We start from the raw sequence: 24,113 nt of genomic DNA, 5'->3' as shown, positions 1-24,113 counted from the left end.
TCTTTGCAGAAAATCTTTCAAGGAAAATAAATAAAATATGGATGCTGGGAGGAGACAGTTGATTAATAGGTGCCACATCAGTAATCTCAGATATAATCAATCAATTTGCCAAGACAAGAGTAAAAAGACTACACACGTATCATTTCTATTTTCATACAAATTTATTTATTACACTGACACTGCAATGAAGTTATTATGAAAATCCACAAGTTGTCACCCTCGGGCACCTGTTCAGGTACACTGAGGGGGAATTTAGCATGGTCAATGTACCTAACCAGCACGTCTTTCAGACTGTGGGAGCAAATCGCAGCACCCGGAGGAAACCCATGCAGACAAGGGCAGAACGTACAAACTCCATACAGATAGTCATCATAGAATCCCTACAGTGCAGAAGGAGGTCATTTGGCCCATCGAGTCTACACTGACCACAATCCCCCCTCTCCCATGGCCCTATCCCCATAATCCCATGCTAATCCCTAGCTAATCCCCCTGACACGAAGGGGCAATCCACCTAATCTGCACTTCTTCGGACAGTGAGAAGGAAACCCACGTGAACATGGGGAGAACATGCAAACTCCACAGTTACCCAACTGGGAACCAAACCTGGGTCCCTAGCACTGTTGCAGCAGTGCTGACTACTGTGTCCCCCATAGAGAAAGCTCTTTTACTATTATTAAGTATTATTTCAGTATAATTTCTTAAAAGTTCACAACTTGATTAACTATAATAGATCAGATTTGATTATGTTCACTAGGAAAGACAAGGTTCCCCATAGTACTCAGCTACATACATACCCATTCTTACAGTTTTCAAAACAAAAATAGAAAAATTTATATTCCAATTTTAAACATGGCAATGGATTGACATCAATACCTTCATAATTTTGCAAGTTGTTAACCAAAAAAGCCTCCTCCCCCCTCCAAAGAACTAAAATTTTCTTAACCTTTTTATCCTTCTTCATAATTTAGTTTCCTGATTAACCATCTAATTGTTGCCCACCCTCGTACTACACTCAGAAACGCACCAGCCTTGCATCAGGTGAGCCGCACATTTAGTTGGTTCAGAACAACTCCATTAATAAAAATTAAAATATATTAAGACCGTTTTACAATAAAAAGGGAACCATTCTCATGCTGAAATACTGCCAGTATTTACATCAATTTTAGGGTGTCAGGCTTTGCTTAAAAACAAAAAAAATGCTCAAATAACTTTGAAGTTCACTCTCAAAAAAGGATCTGTTGGAATTTCTGCTCTGCATTCCCAAGAGTGAAACAATCCTATTTGTGCTTGGATTTCTCGTGAAATAAAATATAGGATTCAATATTACAAGAATCTGGCAGTCAAACTCAAAAGTAAAAATTCGAGACATCCAGTAACGAACCAAAGTTTTGTTTGTACAAAATGACCATCATAGCAATTAGACCCAGCTCAGAAACTGATGCACTTTAAGCCAGTACCGAACTGAACATGTACCTCATAGCAAAAAAATTGGTAATTGAGTAGCCTTCCTTCACTTGGGCGATCAGAGCCCATCAAAGGAACACTTCTAGTGAGGAGGGAGAAAGGAATAATTTTCAAAAAGCATTTGATCCAGAAAAAAATGGAATGTATACATGAAACAGTAGAAATTGCATTTCTGGCACATAACTTAGACAACAACATTTCCCCACATTATTTCATTTCTGCGTATTCTCTTAACTAATGCACCAACATGCATACATATTTCATCAATGTCCGAAGGAAAATTACACTGGGGGGGGGAGGGGGGGTGGCGCGCACAGGAGAGAGGTGGAATAGGTGGGAGGAGCTGGTGGGAGAAACATTTCAATGTCATAAAAGCACATGCAACTTGGACCACAACAAATCACATATTCGAGCAGACATCTCAAGATCAAATGTTTGGCTCCAACATTAGTACAGCTGCAGTAAATATTGAACCGTATACTGAGAATTACACACACAAATCCCCACACACAAACGACACACAGGCAAATGCAGACACACAGAATAATCTGCATTTCATATAACTTGCAACATTTCTCTGACTTGGGTATTGAAGAGGTTTACTGACTTCCACAGCCATGCAAATTTGTGTATGACACTGACAGCCGCTGAATTTGGAAGAGTTTTAGGCCCTTGTTCAGAAAATGAGGGGTCTTATTTGGCACAGCAGAATGAAAGGGTTAACAAGTCACCTTGTTTTTATTATGTAGCTTTCTGCTTATACAGGCAGAAATCAGGACATCTGGAGCATGGAGTGAGAACAAGAAAAGGAGGTGCTTGAATAAACCAATCACAAACACTGACAAGGAGCACAGCACGGACAATGCAGTGGGGAGGCAGCTCGAAGCTGGGCGTTTTGTCTGGCGATGGCTAGGCAGTGGTGACTAATGAAGCATTGGGGATGTGGGCCGTATGCCAGCACTGGAAGAAGATGTGCATCAGCTTTGCAGATGTGTCAAAGCCCCCTAGAGCAAAATAATGACATAATCACCATCAGTGTCACAGACCAGACTGCACACAAGGTGACATGGGAGACAAAAAAATGAAAGTGAATCCTTCAGAGGCTCTGAATACATACTGCAGATTGATTCAACCTCCCTCTTCTCTACTCTCTCCCAAACAGAGATACTTATGTACAAGAGAAATTAGGATGAAACTTCAGGTTCAAGTGTTAGCCTGTGGACCAAACACAAACAAAAATTAAAGAAGCTTCTTTTAAAGTGTCGCTAATTAAGTGTGAACAGGCTTTCTGTGCGGTGGAGGTGTTTGTGTGACTACAGCTGTCTGGGCTTCAAGTGACTTTTGTCAGCTTTAAGTGAATGTCTGCTTGTGAAGATGGAAGAATAGTGGCAAGTAACCAATGAGAAAAGATTGTAACAAAGCATTTGGCTCCAGTAGTGCCCCTTTCATTGCTTCTAATTAAAGATTCATAAGAACAGTTTCAATTTTTTATGAGTCCTTTTGCATTACCATATCAACAGCATCTACTTCTAATTTCGCTTTAAGTTTTTGTGCATATATACTAAATACACACACATGTATGTATGAATATATGATCAAACCCAAAATGAAAAATATGTCACTTGATTGATAACTTTGTATTTATTCTATGTAGACTGCCTCAGGAAATCTAGCACAACAAGTGTTTTTTACCAGCTGTGGGTTCATTATTAAAGAGAGCACAATAAAGTTTCAGTACACACGCTGGTTCACCCCAGAAGAGTACAGCACAGCACCAACTGCTATAGATTAGGTGGAAATTGTTACAGATCATTCATGAGGATCTTATGCCTAATGCAGACAATATTCTCCAAGGGAATTTTCATCAATGAACAATACAAACATAAATTTCATACTTCACCCAAGAGATACTAGTAAAACTGAGATTTGCAAAGACCAGCGAAAATATAACACAGTTAAATATTTTTACTTCAGCAGCGATGTAGAAATATTTCGCAAAGTTTATTCAGCGGACATAATGGATAAGTAATTTATTTGTCTACAGTTTATTATAATTTGATATTTACATGCCAAAATATTGCTGTTTGAAAAGACAAGAGAGAGAAATTCCAACAGGGTCAGTATGTTAACGAAATAGCCACTTAAGTATGTTTTGAGCTTGCACATTATGAACAAGTTATAAAATCTTGAACAGTGTTTAAAAGTTGTAACAGTTCTGGTCAAGTCACGTGTTATTCCTTTGGGTTGAAATATTCCACTTCACTTTTATTACCTTGCAGATCTATATCATGCTAACTTTACAGTGCAAATGCACTCTGTGCACCCACTGCAGCACTATAAGTAACGTATGCTTTCTCCAGTTATAAATTCGATTTTTTTTAAAAAACACATTCTGATACCTCGCACAAATCACCATAAAGCGTAGTAGCGAGGTGAAATGTTCCCAGGCCTTTCACAATGTTCTGATAGGCCAGAGTAACTCATTTATTTTCCCTTTGCTCAATGCCACAGTTGTGAGCAACCTTGGGTGTGAACATATCTGGCACAGTACCTTGCAGTATCAATACTCTGCCATTTTTATTTTAAATAAATGACTCCATAAATGTTTTCTGTACAATGCATTGCTGTGGTATGAATTTAGCTTTAGTGGCATTTGTAAACTGCAGCCTTGACCTCACTTTCAAGAAATCGGAATTCCCATCTCTGAATTATTTGCCATACCAGAAGTAACTAGGGTGTTGCATTATTTTGATATGCAACTTCAGAAATTTAGAAATCCCCGCACTACAAACATTAGGAATTATTAAGTGATTTTTTAAAAAAATTGAACAGAAGTGGTTATTGGGTACAATAAATAATAAAACAAAAGGACATTTCTAAAGTTGTACTCATAACTCACATTTTTGTGCTGGTGTGCACCATTGCAAAAGATGGCAACACAACTCAGATGTGAAGTACAAATCTGATGCCTAGGCATAGTGCAAATATCTCCATTTCATGCCTTTAAGAGTTTGCGCCGGCTGCAATCCACCTTTCACCCTATACAAAGCTACATTTTCAAAAGTGGCAGGCTCACCAGGAATTGAGGACTCCAATATAAGGGGCAAAATCTACAAGATCAACTTGCACTAACAATGGCTTTTCAGTATAGAAAAAGTTCCAAGCTGATTCACAGGGATGCAAGGTAAAAATAGAAATTTGTATAGAAAATAGACATTCTAAAAATAGAAGTATGATCTCTGTGTTTCTAGAATTCATCATAGGTTCATACTATGCATAAAAAATGTTCATTTTGAAAATGGAAAGGGCAGCTATGAAGATGGTCAAAGTATTTGTAACCAGAGGACACTGAAAGATGAATACCGCATGGACCAGGTTCTTAAAGCATGAATGATTTTGAAAAGATCTAATACAGTTGTAGTTATTTTTTCAAATTGAATGTTTTGCATGTGTCTTTTATAGCATAAACAGCAGTGGTGGTGGCAGTATCACAGAATCATACAGCACAGAAGGAGATCATTTAGCCCGAAGTGCCTGTGTCGACCCTTTTAAGGAGCTACTCATTTAGTCCTATTCTGCTGCACTTTCCCCACAGCCTTGCATCTTTCCCCCTTCAAGTATTAATCTAATTCCCTTTTGAAAGGATTAATAGTAACAGGGACCAGTAGCCAGTCCTGCTTCACTTTTCCAATATTAAAGGTTAGTGACAAAAAAAGTGAAGTCTGCTCGCTGCACAGCTCTGTTATTGCTGCACCTTGATCGTGGTCACACTGCATTAAGTCCGATGCAACTACGTCTGCTGACTGCGCACTGCAGCTGACAGAGAGCAGTCTCAGGTCAATAGCTGCAGTATAACTGCAACCCAAAATAATTCTGGTAACCTTACGTAAAACATTTAAAAGAATATTGAAAATATCTTATGAAGTTCCCTTTGATAGACGATTGCTTCCTAAATGTCACACAAATAATCAATGTCATGTAGAATTTGAAAGCCCTGTGACAAGGTAAGCAAGCATAAAAAAACGCAAAAGGTTATTCAGAGAATAATTTGTGCTCTGTCAATGTAGTCTTCCTTTTTACTCAGTTTGCTCACTGAATTCCCTCACACCTTTGCGTTTGAACTATTGGCTCCTGCATTTTAACTTTATTGTGAGTAGAAATACATGCTTCACTGTAGGCTGTGACCCCCAGCAGCTGTTTGAAGAACCAAGTCTTTGCTCCAATTGATAATCCTCTCCGGAATGAAGAAAGAACTGAGCTGACAGAGCTGTGGGTAAGGAGAACTGAATGTCAGACAATAGATATCACCACATTCAGTCTTTGAACTTCTCCCTATCTCTGAAGGGCGATTAATTATGAAGGCCTTTGGGGTAGGTCAAAGCAAGGGAGAAGCTACTGCTGGTTGAGCTCTCCTGCTGGTATTCATGTCTGTTAAATGGCTGTGCCTTTCGGGGGGACCGCGACAGCAGCAACCAAAATAACCAATAGATCATTTAAAAGGAAGTGAAAGAATTTTTTTGATATGCGACTGCCCCTGCGTAATTCCATTCTCACTGTGAAATCATCCACTCACTTGAGAACAATTTTCAGAAGAGCCACAGGGTAGGTCAGAGTGGAGATGGCCTTTCAGTGCCGTACTAAAAGGGACACTCTTTTCACCACAGCAATTGAGGGAGGTAAAACAGATAAACACAAAGACTTGAGACCTTTTTCTCAAAACGTTAAATGGAGTAACAGATAAGGTCAGACATACGATACCCTAAAAGACACAAATCCCAAACTTGCAATTGAAAGGAGGCTTCTATGCTAATACTGCACAGGGAGGATCTTTCAAAGCACAAAGATCATAGCATTCCAAACAAGCCCCTCAAACTTTATGAAGTAGGGGAAAAATGCTGCAAGTGGTAAAGATGACAGAAGAGCTTTCTGAAGGAAAGATGAGACTCATCCAGGCCAATAAAAAAAAAACTTATTTCCCAGAGGTTCCTCTGAACTCTGATACATTCGAAGACATGGCTATTGAAAGCAAGAACAATTATGCGCTATACTCCAGCATTAAAGCTGTATTCATACTGACAAAGACCAAACACCAAAAAGAAAGCAACCTCTTACACTACATCTTATGCTCACCACTATCAATCACTTGGCCCAAGTAAGCATCTGCAATGTCATCAAGTCTCATACAGAAAAGTACAGAAGAAAGGAGCAGTAAATTGCATACAGAAAGTAACTTATTACAAATTATGTTCCGCTTTAGTATAAGTAAGGCTTAGAAATCAAGCAAATCTGTAGCCAGAAACTTGGAGGTGATGGGGCATCAGCTACGAGGCAGGTGAGTATCCCGTGCTGCATCTTTTGGATAAGGCATCTTATTCCACTAAGGCAATGGACAGCCAGGCTGCGGGTTTTCCCCCAGGATCAAAGACCCAGGGAGTCGATGTCATGCCAGCCAGGAGCTGCTGGTCAACCTGTACCAAGCAGCTCTTTTGAATGGCAGCATCACTGAGGAGATGGAAGCTGCTGTCTCTTCCATAACCATCTGAGTTAGGATGAGGTCCCAGGTCAGAAGTCACTGATTGGGGCAAATGTTGAGGGGGGCAGGGGGGAAGAGAGATAGAGAGAAAGAGAGAGATAGAGATAGAAGGCCAGGCAAAGGGGGAGAGGGGGTGAGAGAGAAATCACGGGGAGGGGGGGGGTGAGAGAGAGATCACGGGGAGGGGGGGGGTGAGAGAGAGATCACGGGGAGGGGGGGGGTGAGAGAGAGATCACGGGGAGGGGGGGGGTGAGAGAGAGATCACGGGGAGGGGGGGGGGGTGAGAGAGAGATCACGGGGAGGGGGGGGGGTGAGAGAGAGATCACGGGGAGGGGGGGTGAGAGAGAGAGAGATCACGGGGGGGGGGGGGTGAGAGAGAGAGATCACGGGGGGGGGGGTGAGAGAGAGAGATCACGGGGGGGGGGGGTGAGAGAGAGAGAGATCACGGGGGGGGGGGGTGAGAGAGAGAGATCACGGGGGGGGGGGGTGAGAGAGAGAGATCACGGGGGGGGGGGGGTGAGAGAGAGAGATCACGGGGGGGGGGGGTGAGAGAGAGAGATCACGGGGGGGGGGGGGGGTGAGAGAGAGAGAGATCACGGGGGGGGGGGGGTGAGAGAGAGAGATCACGGGGGCGGGGTGAGAGAGAGATCACGGGGGGGGGTGAGAGAGAGATCACGGGGGGGGTGAGAGAGAGATCACGGGGGGGGTGAGAGAGAGATCACGGGGGGGGTGAGAGAGAGATCACGGGGGGGGGGTGAGAGAGAGATCACGGGGGGGGGTGAGAGAGAGATCACGGGGGGGGGGGTGAGAGAGAGAGATCACGGGGGGGTGAGAGAGAGAGATCACGGGGGGGGGGAGAGAGAGAGAGAGAGATCACGGGGGGGGGTGAGAGAGAGAGATCACGGGGGGGGGGGGAGAGAGAGAGAGAGAGAGATCACGGGGGGGGGGTGAGAGAGAGAGATCACGGGGGCGGGGTGAGAGAGAGATCACGGGGGCGGGGTGAGAGAGAGATCACGGGGGGGGGTGAGAGAGAGATCACGGGGGGGGGGTGAGAGAGAGATCACGGGGGGGGGGGGGGTGAGAGAGAGATCACAGGGGGGGGGTGAGAGAGAGATCACGGGGGGGTGAGAGAGAGAGATCACGGGGGGGTGAGAGAGAGAGATCACGGGGGGGTGAGAGAGAGAGATCACGGGGGGGTGAGAGAGAGAGATCACGGGGGGGTGAGAGAGAGAGATCACGGGGGGGTGAGAGAGAGAGATCACGGGGGGGTGAGAGAGAGAGATCACGGGGGGGTGAGAGAGAGAGATCACGGGGGGGTGAGAGAGAGAGATCACGGGGGGGTGAGAGAGAGAGATCACGGGGGGGGTGAGAGAGAGAGATCACGGGGGGGTGAGAGAGAGAGATCACGGGGGGGTGAGAGAGAGAGATCACGGGGGGGTGAGAGAGAGAGATCACGGGGGGGTGAGAGAGAGAGATCACGGGGGGGTGAGAGAGAGAGATCACGGGGGGGTGAGAGAGAGAGATCACGGGGGGGTGAGAGAGAGAGATCACGGGGGGGTGAGAGAGAGAGATCACGGGGGGGTGAGAGAGAGAGATCACGGGGGGGTGAGAGAGAGAGATCACGGGGGGGTGAGAGAGAGAGAGAGAGAGAGATCACGGGGGGGGGGTGAGAGAGAGAGATCACGGGGAGGGGGGGTGAGAGAGATCACAGGGAGGGGGGGTGAGAGAGATCACGGGGAGGGGGGGTGAGAGAGATCACGGGGAGGGGGGGTGAGAGAGATCACGGGGAGGGGGGGTGAGAGAGATCACGGGGAGGGGGGGGTGAGAGAGATCACGGGGAGGGGGGGGTGAGAGAGATCACGGGGAGGGGGGGTGAGAGAGATCACGGGGAGGGGGGGTGAGAGAGATCACGGGGAGGGGGGGTGAGAGAGATCACGGGGAGGGGGGGTGAGAGAGATCACGGGGAGGGGGGGGTGAGAGAGATCACGGGGAGGGGGGGTGAGAGAGATCACGGGGAGGGGGGGTGAGAGAGATCACGGGGAGGGGGGGTGAGAGAGATCACGGGGAGGGGGGGTGAGAGAGATCACGGGGAGGGGGGGTGAGAGAGATCACGGGGAGGGGGGGGTGAGAGAGATCACGGGGAGGGGGGGTGAGAGAGATCACGGGGAGGGGGGGTGAGAGAGAGAGAGAGAGATCACGGGGAGGGGGGGGTGAGAGAGAGAGAGATCACGGGGGAGGGCAGGGTGGGGGAGGGTGAAATCGTGGGGAAGGGGAGGGGAGGGAGAGAGCATGTGCAGAGAGGAAGGGAGAAAACCATTTGGGAGAAGGGTGTGGAAGGAAGAAAACAGGAGGGAGACCAAGTGTGAATGGGGGAGGTGTGAGAGTAGGAATTGGCAGAAATGGAAAGCAAGATTTGTGGAGGAGTGATAATGTGGAGAGTGAAAGGGGGAGAGTGAGATTTGGTTCGGAGGGAAGAGGGATAGGGCTGAGCCTATTTGGCGGTGGAGGAAAGAGGGAGAACCAGATTTTCAGAAGAATTAAGAGGGAGAGGAGGAGGGGGAATGGAGAGAAGAGAAAAGAGCGAGTGTGAGAGAGTGCGCTCATCAGCGAATGAAAGATTTTAGGAAAGCACTGACAGAACAAATCAACATCAAAAAGATCATAAGGGAAATCTTATTCATTTCCAGAATGCAGTACAAGGTGAAAAAAAAAATCTTTGATGTTTCTAAATTTGGCAAATGTACAATTTGCTGAATCTGCTCCGTTTAATATTTCATATGCTCTTTGTGCGACTATTACTTGTCACTCACAAAAGCACATTTTGTTACACGTACATTCATTTCAACAGCATCAGCAATTCCTTTAAATTCTAATGTCAGAATAACTAAAAGAAGACACTCCAAATAGTCAATTAAAATTAGTACATCTCCTGCACGTCATAAATGATTAAAAACAAGAGGATGCAATTAATCAGTTTCAGTCTATTCACTATGTAATTCCCCCAACAACCATCCCCAGAAGTCCATTTACCAAAAGTAGGTTTATTCAAAAGTGCAAATAAATATAATTGAGGGTGTAGTGAAAGGGATACAATGTTAACTACAAGTCAAGCTAAAATGTATAAAGGGGTTTAAGCCATCATTCTCTGGATTAGGCCATGCGCCCAATGAAGGTACAATGTGTGGCTAGCCCAATTTGAACTGAACAGCAACACTGAACTGCACATTGAAAATGGATACACATAGCAAAGTCACTACAGAAACTTCCAGTCACTTGTAAAGTTTATTTATTAGTGTCACAAATAGGCTTACATTAACACTGCAATAAAGTTCCTGTGAAAGTCCCCTAGTCACCACATTCCAGCAGCTGTTGGGTACACTGAGGGATAATTCAGCATGGTACCTAATTGGCACGTCTTTTGGACTGTGGGAGGAAACCCATGCAGACACTGGGAGAACGTGCAAACTCCACACACACAGTGACCCAAGCCAGGAATCTAACCTATTATTGTACAGGAAATAGAATGTGCGGTGTGACAGCGATAATACATTAGAAGACTCGAGTTTTCATTATTCGTTGAATCAGGGTGGGTGTTTTTAAACCACAAAGAAATGGTTCTTTGAAGAATCAACACCAAAATCTTGCACATATGAAGCACTTCTAATAGAGATAAGGACTTCAAGCGCTTTGTAGAGAGACCAGGATAAATAGATGTTCCCTTTATTAGGAGGGGTGATCAAGGGTAAGAATTTAAGAATTTGAAGTGTTGGGAGAAGTCATGATACGATATGGAGCAGCAGGTTATGGCTGAGTTGAAGTCTACAGATTTTGGAGGATGGCAAGCTGGCCAGGAGAGCAGTGAAGTGAGCAAATCTGGAGGTGACCGAAGGCAAGAATGAGGGCCTCAGTACCCAACAGACAGAGCTGCAACCAGGGAGCTTTTCTAATTGAGAGGATGTAAGTGTGGAAAACTAAATTCAGGGTCAAACAGCATGTCAGCTCTCTGTTTCAGACTGTTTGGGAAGGGAATGGAGTTGGGCCTGGGATAGAATGGAGAATAATGGAGTTCAAGGTGGGGCTGAATATGATCTTATTGAATGGCGGGGCAGGCTTGAAGGGCTAGATGGCCTACTCCTGCTCCTATTTCTTATGTTCTTAAACTGTTTATTTTAAACATTTATTTGTGTCAAAAGTAGGCAATGAAATCCCCTACTCGCCACTCTCCAGTGGCTGTTCGGGTACACAGGAGGGAGAATTTAGCATGGCCAATGCATCCAACCAGCATGTCTTTGGGGCTGTGGGAGGAAACCCACAGAGACACGGGGAGAACATGCAGATTCCACACAGAGTGACCCAAGCCAGGAATCAAACCCGGGTCCCTGGTGCTGTGAGGCAGCAGTGTTAACCACTGTGCCACCGTGCCTAAAGGTGGTGGCTTTGATCTTCTGTGGCTCAGCCATAGGAATTAAGGCTCATTGAAGAATGGTCACCAGGCATCAGGTAGCATCGAGGCAGTAGAGGGAGTTGAAAGATCAGCAAAGGTAATCAGAAAGCTGACCTCAGACAGAGGGTCCACTTCCCAAAAACAAATACAAACAAAAGTAAGCATGTTGGCCAACCTGTTGGGATTATCCCGTGAAAAAGAAATTGTAGAAGGATGTAACTGCGTTGAAGGTTGCAGCTGTCAGAGGGAAAGGAGGGATAATGCATCGTTGCCATACCACTGAAGATATGAATTCAATTATGAGCATTGATAATGCTATGGGAATGGCAGGAAGCTGACTGGAGGGATGCAGACAAAGTTGCAGGAGAGATTGACATGGAGTACATTCAAGGGTTTGGGAGATCAAAGAAGGGGGAGGTTGGAAAGCAGTTGGTGAGTACAGAGGGATCAAAGGTAGGTCTTTAAGGATTGGGAAGCTTGCCACATCCTTAGCATCCCTTGAAAAAAATAGAAATTTCTTTGTCATTCAAAATCTCGGTCATTGTCCTACCCCTGATTGTGATTGAACAATCCATCCTGCAGAGTGCACGCGTGTGGCTGCCAGATGAGGAAAATATATCAGTTGATCAACCTGCCAAGGCTTAGACTGTGCTCACATATGATGAATTAAGTTGCTGGAATCCACAGCAAAAATCAACATAAACGCCAACCTAATAAAATCGCAGAAACTTCTTAAGGACCGAAAGCAAAGTCAAATCTATGGGCTGGGGCCATGCATCTCATAATGTCTTGAGTTTCCTCACTGCTTTTGGAAAGTGGCAGCAATTAAGAAAACCGCAGCTATTCTCGATTTGCACGTTCTCCCCTTTCCCACGTAGAATGCTTCCATAACACAATAAAACACACCGGGTTAGCCTGGTAAACTCTGAGATTAATAAGTCAGAACAGGTGCTCCATGCTACCATAGCAACCAATAATTTACTTACATATAAGCACTGATGAGGCTAAATGGCTATGGTGATCTTCTGCCAACTTCATTTAAGTTTCCAGTTCAAATAAAACACATTAGAAAACTGCATTATATTTCCAACATTAAATGTTGAGGCCAATTAAAAAGTAAAATGTTCTTCTGAACATGTTTTTAACAATAATTTAACATGAGATTTTTCTGAAAAAACACTTTATTTGGATTGCTCACTGCGATAGATTAATGCTTAAGTATAACAACAACACCACCATACCCAGGGAAGAGGCCCAAAAAACGGAGTCAAAGCCCAACAATCGAGTCTCTTAAATAAATACAAGCTTATATTTGCAACTATTTTACAAGCTGGACTCTGCTTTTAGACAGGAGAATATCACATTATGCCCTAATTTTTGATTCAGACCCTTACCTTCCCTCCCCCTCTGGTCACTTCATTTCAGCATTACAATTAAATGACAGAGGTGACTGAGTAACGATTGTAAATTATTTTTCTTCGCAGAGCATTCTTAATGTGTGCACATTGATTTAACCATAGTTCTAGGGTTTATCATTATTTTAAAATCCGGTCTAGAACCATGCCAAAAGATTTTAGTAACTGAATGTTCAAAATCAAATGAAAAAATTGCAGACATCAGTTACAAATATAAAATTTACATCTTCCACAACAGTGTGTTCACGTTTATTCTAAATAGATCTCACCTTCAGCACATAGGTCCAGATCTTCCAGTCTCCAGACGTTCGGAGACTGGACGCACTCTGGAGGATGCACTATTGGATCTCTTGGGGTGGCTGGGGCTGGGGGCTGATAGCTTCTATGATTTTTCCTTACTAATAAACATCACGACAAAGTCCATGAGGTGCATCATTGTCTTTCAGTGCCCACTGTCTAGGGTCTGTCAATGCCCTCCGTTTGGGGATCTTTGATGCCTCTTTTAGGACGTAATTGTTTATGGACTTCTTTTTTGAGTTGCCCCCTATCTGGGGTCTTCTTCAATTTTCCTGTACAATGTCCTTTATCTCTTCTTGTGGTTGCTGCTTTAAGCACATTACTGCTTAAAGCGTATTACAGTTTTAAGACTGTTTAGTAGTCCACAGAGTCACAATCCTGGTATGGAGTACGTGGATCTTGATCATGCTTTCAGCTGCATAGCTCTGGGCCGGGTGCAGGAAGGGGAACTTGGAAAGGATGCCTGGGTGTGGCAAGGTGTGACCTTGGGCTGGCATGGACAAGATAGGCTGAACAGTTCCTTCTGCGCTGTTACTTTAAACAGAAGAGACCCCCCCCCCCCCCCCCCAGGCTATCATTGCTAGGTTACAGTCCGGGGGTATTTCTTCTTTACTTACGACACTGCTTTATGCGTTCTCTTTTTAAACAACTTTGTAGCAACTCTTTTTCCTCAACACAAGTTCTATTTTTCTTAAACTCAAAATCACAACTCTAGCTTCTGAGGGTTGTTTTCTGTTCTTTCTTTCTATACATTTCTAAACTTCTGTGCACCGGCTAATTCAGGTTTGCTCTGCTTTTGTCCCTCAGGGTCTGGCAATATCGCAACATCCCAAATGGGTCTATTCACCCAAACACGGATATTAGGGTGAATATTTCTTTTCTTCAGACTTTGATTAAAATAGGATACTCATAGGTGTTAGGCCACAGGCAGTGTCATCAACAATTTATTTTATCCTCATTGCCAGTGTAATGATGCACATTCACTGACTTTGTCAAAAATACAAAAGATATATTCATATGGGCAAACTGTGCAGAGGCTGGCAGCCGCACCCCACTCCTCCCACTACAGCTACCCTGGAGCAGCCCACGTCACTTAGTGTCTTCTAGATGCCCCTACCAAGTGAAGACTTCACCTCCTTGGGTGATTTACCCATTCTTGTCCAATTGCTCCCTCAAGTCAGATGACCCTCTTCTGCTATGTTGCCCATAAAGGAACCATCACAATACCACATAAAAATGTGTAAAAGTTTAGGATTAAATCCTTACAGTAAATTCAATGTTAGGTGGCATTCACCCACTGATACAACCCAGAGAGAGAAGAACTCAGTTGCTTCTATTTTTGGGCTCTGGAGTTACTACTTTCTCTTACTCTATGACCCGGTCATGTTGAGATAAGCGATGCATAAATTTTATGGTGCTTTCCCATTTGAACGATTATAACATTCAGATGAGGCAACACATGTTGCTGGCTGCTTCAGCGTTCAACACTGGTCAAGGTGACAACATGGCGAGCACATGTTTCAGTTACCCTGCACCTCTTTAATGGAGAGCTACGTTCATTATAAGGAAGTTGCTGTTGATTGTGCAGGAATGACCTGCAAGACCAAATGAAACACCAGGCAAGACTGAGGACTCCCAGGTTTTCTGATACAGCACAGAAGGCATTAATATGAGGTTTTATCTGAGAATGGATGTTCTTGTTGTTTAGGGAGTGCAGCGAAGGTTTACTGGACTGATTCCTGGAACGGCAGGGTAGTTACATGACAGACCAAGTCGGTTAGGATTATATTCATTGGAGTTTAGAAGAGGGTGACGGGATCTCATACAAACATAAAATTCTAACAGGATTAGACAGGGTAGATTCAGAAAGAGTGCTCCCAGTGGTGGGGGAATCCAAAACTAGGGGTCATAGTTTGAGGATAAGGGGTAAATCTTTCAGGACCAAGGTAAGAAGAAATTCCTTCATCCAGCAAGTGGTGAATCTGTAGAATTCACTATCACAGAAAGTAGTTGAGGCCAAAACGTGATGTGATTTCAAGAAGGAATTAGAAAAAGCTTTTAAGGATAGAGGGGAGGGAGAAAGCGGGGGGGTGGAGGAGGTGGTGGTAGGTGGCAGGTGGCATCATAGTATTTAATTTGATGATCAGCCAGAGATAATGTTTGCAGAGTGTCAGAAGGCATTGAAGGCAAACCCTGAGAAAGGAGGGAGCAGTTGGCGAGGTAGCTGAATTCCCGAGAACCTCGTAACAGGTAACTTTACGCGTTGTTCAGCACCATTTGCAACTCCTCAAATACTGAAGCAGTACCTGGGAATACCACCATCTGCAAATTCTCTTCCAAGCCACACACCATCCTGACTTGAAAATATATTACCATTCCTTCAGTGTTACTGGGTCAAAGTCCTGGAATTCTCTCTATGACAGCACTGTGGGTATATCTAGAGCTCTGGGACTGCTGAGGTTCTTGAAGACAGCTCACCACCAACTTCTCAAGAGCATATAGGGATGGGCAATAAATGCTGGCCTAGCCAATGATACCCACATCCCTTGAATGAACATAAAAAGGAGTACCACATGGAGTTCAAAGACCTCACACGTGATCAAAATCAGTGATTGCACCTTCAAAGGACAGATCCTATCCACTGTACCAACCTCTCACACTGCTCAATGCACCACATCCAATCACTTAAGCAGAAGCTCTACTTCGCCCTTACGCATTTTCCAATTTTGCCAGTCTCATACCTACCTCACTGCTTCCAAATAGCTCCAACTCTTCAGCCATGATAGGAACACTACCCAAACAGAATCTCTGATATTCTTCCTTCTCTTTTACAGAACAAGGTGGCTCATAGAAAGGACTCGAGGGAGGCTGTATTACCCGAGCCCTCTAAGTGAGGCAGTGCTCAGCACCATCGGGATGGCTGTAGAGAACACAGCATCACCAAGAACATTCTGCCTTATTCCTTCCTTTCAACTCTCATCCTCATTCTGCTACCTGGCATGAATTGAAAACTGGAGATGGCGTGATCATGGGTTTCTCACATTCCACCCATTCCTCTTTCTCTTCCCTTCTGCATTTATACTTTCAGATACTCAAGTAGCAGCACTTGGCCATCCACTACAGCCTCATGAGGAAGTATGAAATCTGCTTAAGACCACTCAGGAAGAAGTACTTGATATGATGATTGCAGTCCCCAGCTCAAATATTTGTACAACTCATCTTACAGAGTCAGATTCTGTAAGCAGTCAATCACCAGGCACAAATGAGATGCAGCCAAGCCAGGGGGAACTGATGGCGCAGTTGCCAGAAGACCAGGTTGCAAATGAATTCTGCTAGAGGGGACTCAGATGAGGACTTTGATGGGGTGGTGTATAGGAGAGGACTGAATAGCATGCAGACCAGATGCTGGGCACTTTGTAAGGCCTGCTGGCAGTCTCTTGTTTCAGTCAAGAATCAGGGAAGAGTTTCGTTCCAAATTTCACATGGTTTCTCACCAAATGCATTTGGATAGAGCCAGTGCAACAGATGGCTCCCTGCATTATTGGGCATCTTGCCATCCTGGTAAAATCAAGCATCCACTTATCTTACGTCCATATGGTAAGAGAAAAGATCATGAAGTCTCCTTTTTTGGTATACAGTGCACCTGTCACCTCCCCCCCCCACCTATTCAATAGTGTACAGCAAACAGGGAAATGTTGGCTGTCACCTGTTCGTAGCTGGGGGGATCTACTTCCACAGAAGCTCAGCACAAAGATGTCCCTGATGACCGCTGGCAGTGCCATCCTTGCCCTATTGCAGGAAGTAGCACCACTTATTTCCTTGTTGAATCATAGGCATCTCTAATATAGCCCCTGGTTATGATGGAGATAAGAAAGTGCTGCCAGAAAATCCCCCCTCCCCCCACAGCCCTCATAACTCCAGCAGGCTTTTTGTGTCCAGGGCCCAAAACTGCACTGGTCTCCTTTTCACGATGCAGCAACAATAGTCCAACAAGTCACCAAAACACTCCAAGAGAACGTTATATTTGTATTTGCAAAATTAGTGGAAGCACCAAGTCAGAAGTACCTCATCTGTAGCTCGGATGGTGAGCCCTTTAAACAACATTCATGAGGGAGGCCTCAAAGCTGAAAGCATCTTCAGCTGGGAATGTTCAGGACATGGCGCTAACTGGATCTATGAGGTTCAAATTGGCAATGCGTGCATCAAATCAATTCCAAGAGGCTGTTTGGTATCACAATCTGCCCAGTTTGGAAGTGCCCAGACCATGCTAGTGCTCTTACCAACATAGCGCACCACATGGACTATACTCAAGTGGCTGGGAGCTACGAGTGTGCCATTGTTTGGCAACTCCGATTTGCATGGCACTAGCTCGAGGGGCAGTACGGAGCTGCCTGGAAAGCATTATTTTTATTTCATTCAATTGATTGCTGTGCAGCAAGATTCTGAAGTGACTCAAGTATCTGCCAGAAATAATAATAAGCAAAACGCACAAAAGCAAATACTGCGGATAGCAGGAAAACTGAAATAGAATCAAAAAAATGCTGGAAAAACTCAGCAGGTCAGACAGCATCAGCAGAGAGAAACAGAATTAACATTTCAGGTCAACTGACCTTCCATTAGAACGAAAGAGCGATAGAACTGAGTTTTTAAACCCATGAATCTCTGTGACTGTTAAGTTTATTCATTAGTATTACAAGTAGGCTTACATTGACACTCTCCAATGAAGTTACTGTGAAAATCTCCCAGTTGCCACACTCCGGCATCTGTTCGGGTACATTGAGGGTAGAATTTAGCATGGCCAATGCACCTAAGCAGCACATCTTTTGGACTGTGGAAGGAAACTGGAGCACCCAGAGGAAACCCACGCAGACATAGGAAGAACGTGCAGACTTCTGCATAGACAGTGATCCAAACCGGGAATCGAACCCCGATCCCTGGCGCTGAGGGCAGCGGTGATTAAATAACAAAAGATTTCATGATGCAATGGCAACTCTTAAATTTCTATCATTCTTCAGCTCTGATGAAAAGGTCATTCTACCTGAAACATTAATGTTTCTCTCCACAAACGCTGCCTGACTTGCTAAGTTTTCCCAGCATTTTTGCTTTTTTATTACCAATAAGCAAAGACTAGCTTAAACATATGCTAACCAATTGGCAGCTGCACATGAATTGAGGCAATCCTGCAGACTTCTTTAAAAGAAGCAAAACCATTTCTCTTTACTGGATTACAATAGCAACAATTCACATTATTCTGTGCAGAGCAATTCAGGATGATGCAAATAAAGAGTTAAGTATGCACCAGAGAGAAAGCTCATCAGTAATATAGTGCCTATAATATTGCCCACAGCAAAGCCACAATATCCCTCGACTGGTTTCTCCACAGTGCATTCACTTCTCATTTACTGGTATACATCCACAATGAAATGTGAAGAGAGAGTACATAGAAAACACAAGTAGACTGCAAATTGTCTCAAAACTGAACTAACTACTAGGATGTGAACGATTAAGTAGGTTTTTGTTCCTTTGAAAGGTGGTAGGATATAATTTCCATGACCTATGTGGGTACCAAGTTCAAAATATTGCATAAAATCTACAAAAAACAGCAGTGGTGATAACTGTAAGGAAAATATTTCAAAAGTATCTTGAAGTAATCTTTACATTTTGAAATACTGCACAACTTTTATACGCTTTGGTCAGAAATACAAGGGACATTAAATTTGCTGCTGATTGTATGGTTTCCTGATTAAAGCTTTGTGTTGCCACTTTAAATAATACTGGATGTCCGGGAGCTCGATTATGCTCAGTGCTCAGCTGTCTTAAGCTGGCAGAGCCCATGAAAGTGAATGAGATACACCAATTTAAAACCACTAACCTGCAATTAGGATTAGAATCTAGCTGGAGTCAATCCGCACTTTAACCCCTTCCCAGTAAAAACAAGTGGTCAGCTCTGAACAAACTACTCTGCAACGAGTGCAAATGGCAACATGGGTTAGAACCATGGTGTAGAAAGAGGCCATTCAGTCCACTGTCTGTGCCAGCTGAAAGGAAAGAACACTAGCCGCTCATTTTAATCCCATTTTCCAGCACCTGGTCTGTAGCCTTGCGGATTACAGCATTTCAGATAAAGATCCAAGTACTTTTTAAATGAGCTTCCTTTGCAAAATGTCAGACATTATGGCTCAAGAATTGAACCACCTCCAAAAATGAGTAGGTAAGAGACTGGGCAAGTGGTGCACACACTTGTGCACGTGGCCTATGGCAGCATTTAAATTCTTGCTGGGAACCTATTAGGATGGTTCAGCATGCAGCCGCCGTGGACAACGCCACTCATTGGCTGTTGGGCAGGGTGAAGAGACATGGACATGGCAAGTGGCAACACTGGAGGAGACATTGCACATGTATCCTCTTTCTCCTTTTTTACTTCTTTCACCAGCCATTCATCATTCATTGCTCTATCTTCTGACTGATAGCTTACCTTTATCCCTCTCTTTCATTTCAGGTGATCGAAATTTGAAGATACCTGTGCGACTTCAGGACTTTATTTCCAAATTTACCTAACCAATATCAAGTCTTGAACAAATCAAAACTTTTTCTAACAATGTAAGTAAAACAGGAGGCATTGTTTTGCTTCCATGTGCCTCTGTTCAATTCCATTAACTTTCCTGACTGTCATCACAGGTCAACGGAGATCGAGTGGTGACTGTGGTTTGACCCCAAGTTGATTTTCTTCTGTTTGGTCGTCAAGACCAAGGTAAAAACAACTCTGCTTCCTCATGTTTCTGCCACAATGGGAGATTGCAAATCGCTTGAAGGTCAGCTTCGCAAATGCTTTCCGGATCAATTTATCTGCTTTCGCTCCCTATGAATTGCAGCTCATTCAGAATGCATTTATCTGTTTAAAGACTGATGTGAGGAGTGCTCTATCAATGCAGTTTTCTGTTGCTGCTAAATGGCCAGGTTGAATATCAAGTTAACCACTACTAAATTGTGGGCTGGACTTTACACTGGGAGTGGTTCCCCCCTTCCCATCACCAAGGTTGGTGGCAAGCCCACTTGTGCAGGATTGGCTCACCTACCACTGATTTAATGGCTCTTGGGCTTTAATCAGCTAAAGGCAGGCATTCTACTCCTTCCAAGAATAGTCCCGCCTCCAAGAGCTGGCCAGAGAGCCAACAACTACCTTGTCTCAGTAGCACCCACAAGAGTGGTGGCCACTGCAGCCCCAAAGAGGAGACGGAACCTGCACTTTTAAGGTATATGTGGGAACGTGGGCAAAGATTACCATGGTTGCACGAGGTGGGGAGGCGGGGGGTGGGGGGGGGGGGGGGGGTGGCCTCCGATGGACACAATGGTTCCTGAAAAGGAGACACTCCCACCTTTGCCCATCTACTGGTCCAGGTGTAACATTGTGGGCTGGACACCTGCTGCTCACCTGCCCATCACAAGTAAAATCTGCAAGGTGGTGGCAGGATGCCATAAATTGGCCACCCAGTGGCCTCAACTGGCCCAAGGGTGAGTGCAGTGGGATTGGCGGGTGGCAGGGGGGAGGGTGGCCAGGGCGGCGGAGAAGGAGGAGAATGATACGTTCATGCTCCAATGTTAAGTATTTGGTGCAAAATGAGATTTGAAAAGAGACATGACAACTCTGGGACTTGGTCTCTACCTTTGGTCAATACTATAAGAAGAATGTAAGTACTATAATAAGTAGAGGGCACATTTCATTATATTTACAGTGTCTGTAGGATCATTGTTGTTGATTCTAATAATCTTGCACCATCTTTAGGAAGGGAGGGCTAAGACAAGAAAATCTATAAATCAGGCAACAAAACAAATCCCACAATCAAATTCTGATCCACATTCACTATATCCCAACATCAGAAAAAAAACTTTGGTGCAGTGCAGCAAACAGAGGTTACATCTGCATGCTAATTTTGCCAAATCTGATATCCATTTAGAATGCTGAATATATGCATCAATCCTGTCAAGGCTCCAAGAGTGGAATTTACCCATCCCGCCAGCCGTGGAAACCGTCGCGGGTGGGGGAGTTGGTGGTGGTCAGATCATGCAAAAGTTTGCTGACTTTGGGTGGTATTTTCCACTTTTGGGGTGAGCGTGGCCAAAAAATCCCACCCCAAGTTCCCCCGCCTTAAACTTTGCTTAATTTAAAGATAGGAATTGAACCTTTGGCGTAATGGACTAGATCTTTGCATAATAGCTAGCGAGTGGATCACATCTTCATGATGAAACACTGTATCCAACCTCCAAATGTTCTGCACATTTTGAACTCATTGCACACCCAGTTTCCAAGTCCTCCCCCTCTTTTTATTACACTATGTGCTCATTTACATTTCTCTCTCTCTCCACTTTTCACTTCCTCTTTCTTGTTTTACCTCTTTTCCTTGGTCTCTGCAACCAGTTTGCATGCAAGTCAGAAGGAGGAACATGAGGTCACCAATTGTAAAACTTTCACCTTGGGAAAATCTCAAACTGACTTGCCTGTGAGAAGTAAAGATAATTCAGACAATAACACTGCTGGTTCTTAAAGGGATTGCACCCTGACATGCACTTTGCATTCCGAGGAGGTTTTTCTCCTCTTCCAGTTTAGGATGCCTCACCTCCAGATCTGCAACCCAAGATGGAAATGACAAAGCAGTGCTACAGATGTGGGACACTGCACAACACATTGCATTCTCACAGAGACAGGAGCCACTATTTGCCTTACTTGTCAATTTACTTCCCAACAGATCAGCTCCTTCAGTCAGAAGCTGCACAGTGAAGCTAAACTCAGCCCATAGCATGGGTTTTGTTTACAAAGTGGCATTGGCTTTCCACTGCTGGTTATTTTTACCGGCACACCTGGGGCAATAGGAGGGAAAGGTGATCAGGAGCATACCCTGTCATAGCTCCACTACTTTTCTGGAAGACTAATCTCACTGCCAGAGAATATAGTGATGCATGTGTAGGCAAGTTTATGTAAACTCTATGCAAATGATGGGAACATCAACACCATTTATGGTTCTCACCATTTCCAATGCTGCTGGAGGAAAGGTCTACCCTGTTTGATCCAGGCCGTTGGCACTAAACGATTGATGGAAGGGAGATGAAATATTTTCCTGGCAGCCACAGCTTGTGACTTGAGTTGTGCGTGCAGTGGACCCAAGACAGGGATCAAAAAGGTTTTCCTAAAAATATTCAAGGCCTCCTGTGCAAGAAATCTATCCTCTGGCAGAAACTAGAGAAACTGCCTCCAGTATGCAAATTGTCATTGAGGCTGAAAATCAAATGTGTGGACAGACGTCCTGTCTGGCAGAGATGCACCCTAAACAACTGGGGAGTGAAAAGCCCAGGCCTCGCCAGAGACAAAGATCACTAAATCCTGGTTCCTGTTTGGAGTCCTGTACATTTTTCACTTCATTGCGAGGATAGAAGAGGAGATGCACTGTGGTTACATAAACCATGGACATCTGTTGGTGTTCCATAACACTGTTATGATTCATAGAAATTATAGGATAGAAAGAAACTAATTAGGCTATCATACCCATGTACGTGCCAGTTCTATTCTATCTACTCTAATCCTGTTTCTTTCTCCCTTCACAGTAATATTTTATGTTCTTCCATTTCAAATATATATACTGAAAATATGGGGATAACTTTCACCTGTACTAAGTCCACTAGAAACGTGAACCAGCAACTTATAACAGTAAAAAGTGACAAGGCATCAAGAGCGGAGACATTTCACAGAATTCATTTTGGGCATTCCATTGAAACAGGTACTTACCTGCACATGCATGGAAGAGGTCCGAGCAACTTCAGGTATTGGACCTTGGACCTCATTCGAATAGGAACAGCTCTGTGGGAGGAGTCCAAGAAGGCAAGTTGAGGAAGACTGGATTATTGAAAGTGTGGTTGTGGACCACAGTTATTTTATGTTCTCAGAGAAAGACCATAGACTCAAGGGGTAGAGATAATGCACGTCAGGGTTGGGAGGGGGAGGAAGGGTGACTGATCGTTAGTTGGGACAACTCACAGCCTGGATGTGCAGAAGGAAGCAATAGCAACCCACAACATTTAGGCTTGAGGGCTGAGAATCCTGGGCACAGGGAGCCTAGATGTTGGGGACCTTGTGGTTGGAAAGGAGGAGAAATGTTGTTTTAATGTGCAATCACCAGCCCAGCCACACATATTCGTTGCAGGCATTTGCAAGGCTGGTTTCTGAGCGCAGTCTGCCATATTGCTGGGATGGTGGGGGGAGGTGAGGAGCTGCTTCAGATGTTAAACAGTCCCGCAGTGCGACCCTCAAGCAAGTGTTAAGCTTTGGTCAAGGATGTCTCTTTATTAAGTTTATCTAAAATGGCCGAAAATGTGTGCCTGCTTCCTGCCTGCATTTTGTGGACTGGAGGCTTCACGGCACCTGAAAACTTGACGCTTTATGCAGCCCAATTTTCAGGCCAAGTTGAGTTAACAGGATATGCGTGTGAATGTAACATTTTTAATTTAACATATATAGATACAAAGCCAGTTTCAATTTGGATGTTTTCCACCTTTATTAGTCATTAACAGCTTTGGAGAATGTGTATAGTCTTTTATTACCAGATCATTATAGCTAGTTTATTCCTGGCAGCAGCAACTGAAATTTGGAAGTTTCTCTCTTATGCTTCTTCTGGCAGTAAAATGCAGAATGGCTATTAATAAAGAGATGTTCCTCAATTTATTAAAAACAGACATAAAATACTTTTGCTGTGACGAAAGGATCAGCAAACAAAATTACTCTAAGTGTCAAGTCCAACTAGTAACAAAGGATAGGCAATCACAGCTCATGGCACTAGTAATATGGGTTTTCCATGCTTCTGAAGCAGCTAATGAGATACCTAATCACTTTTAATTTTAACAGATCTAAACCTCTGGCTTTGCAGTGCAAGATAATAGTTGTCAACAAAAAGAAAGAACAAAAGTCGCATAA

The 24,113-nt window shown here is 44.2% G+C and overlaps 1 protein-coding gene across 3 annotated transcripts in view; it reads right to left on the bottom strand.

Moving 5' to 3' along the window:
- The window catches only part of prox1a (prospero homeobox 1a), a 114,292-nt gene that overhangs the window by 30,794 nt on the left and 59,385 nt on the right, over window positions 1-24,113 (bottom strand). Inside the window, exon 5 of one of the 3 annotated variants that reach the window (XM_080200516.1) lies at window positions 22,932-23,003. The exons of the other annotated variants lie outside the window; for them this stretch is intronic. Within the exon in view, the coding sequence (XP_080056642.1) occupies window positions 22,932-23,003 (72 nt within the window). The remainder of the gene's footprint in view (window positions 1-22,931; window positions 23,004-24,113) is intronic. 3 annotated transcript variants of the gene reach the window in all.

This window comes from Carcharhinus amblyrhynchos, chromosome 12 (genome assembly GCF_965287045.1).
Source record: "Carcharhinus amblyrhynchos chromosome 12, sCarAmb.v2.hapA, whole genome shotgun sequence".
Taxonomy (NCBI): domain Eukaryota; kingdom Metazoa; phylum Chordata; class Chondrichthyes; order Carcharhiniformes; family Carcharhinidae; genus Carcharhinus; species Carcharhinus amblyrhynchos.
The sequence above is the reverse complement of the archived record's forward strand: the minus strand, read 5'-3'. Positions and strand labels throughout refer to the sequence as shown.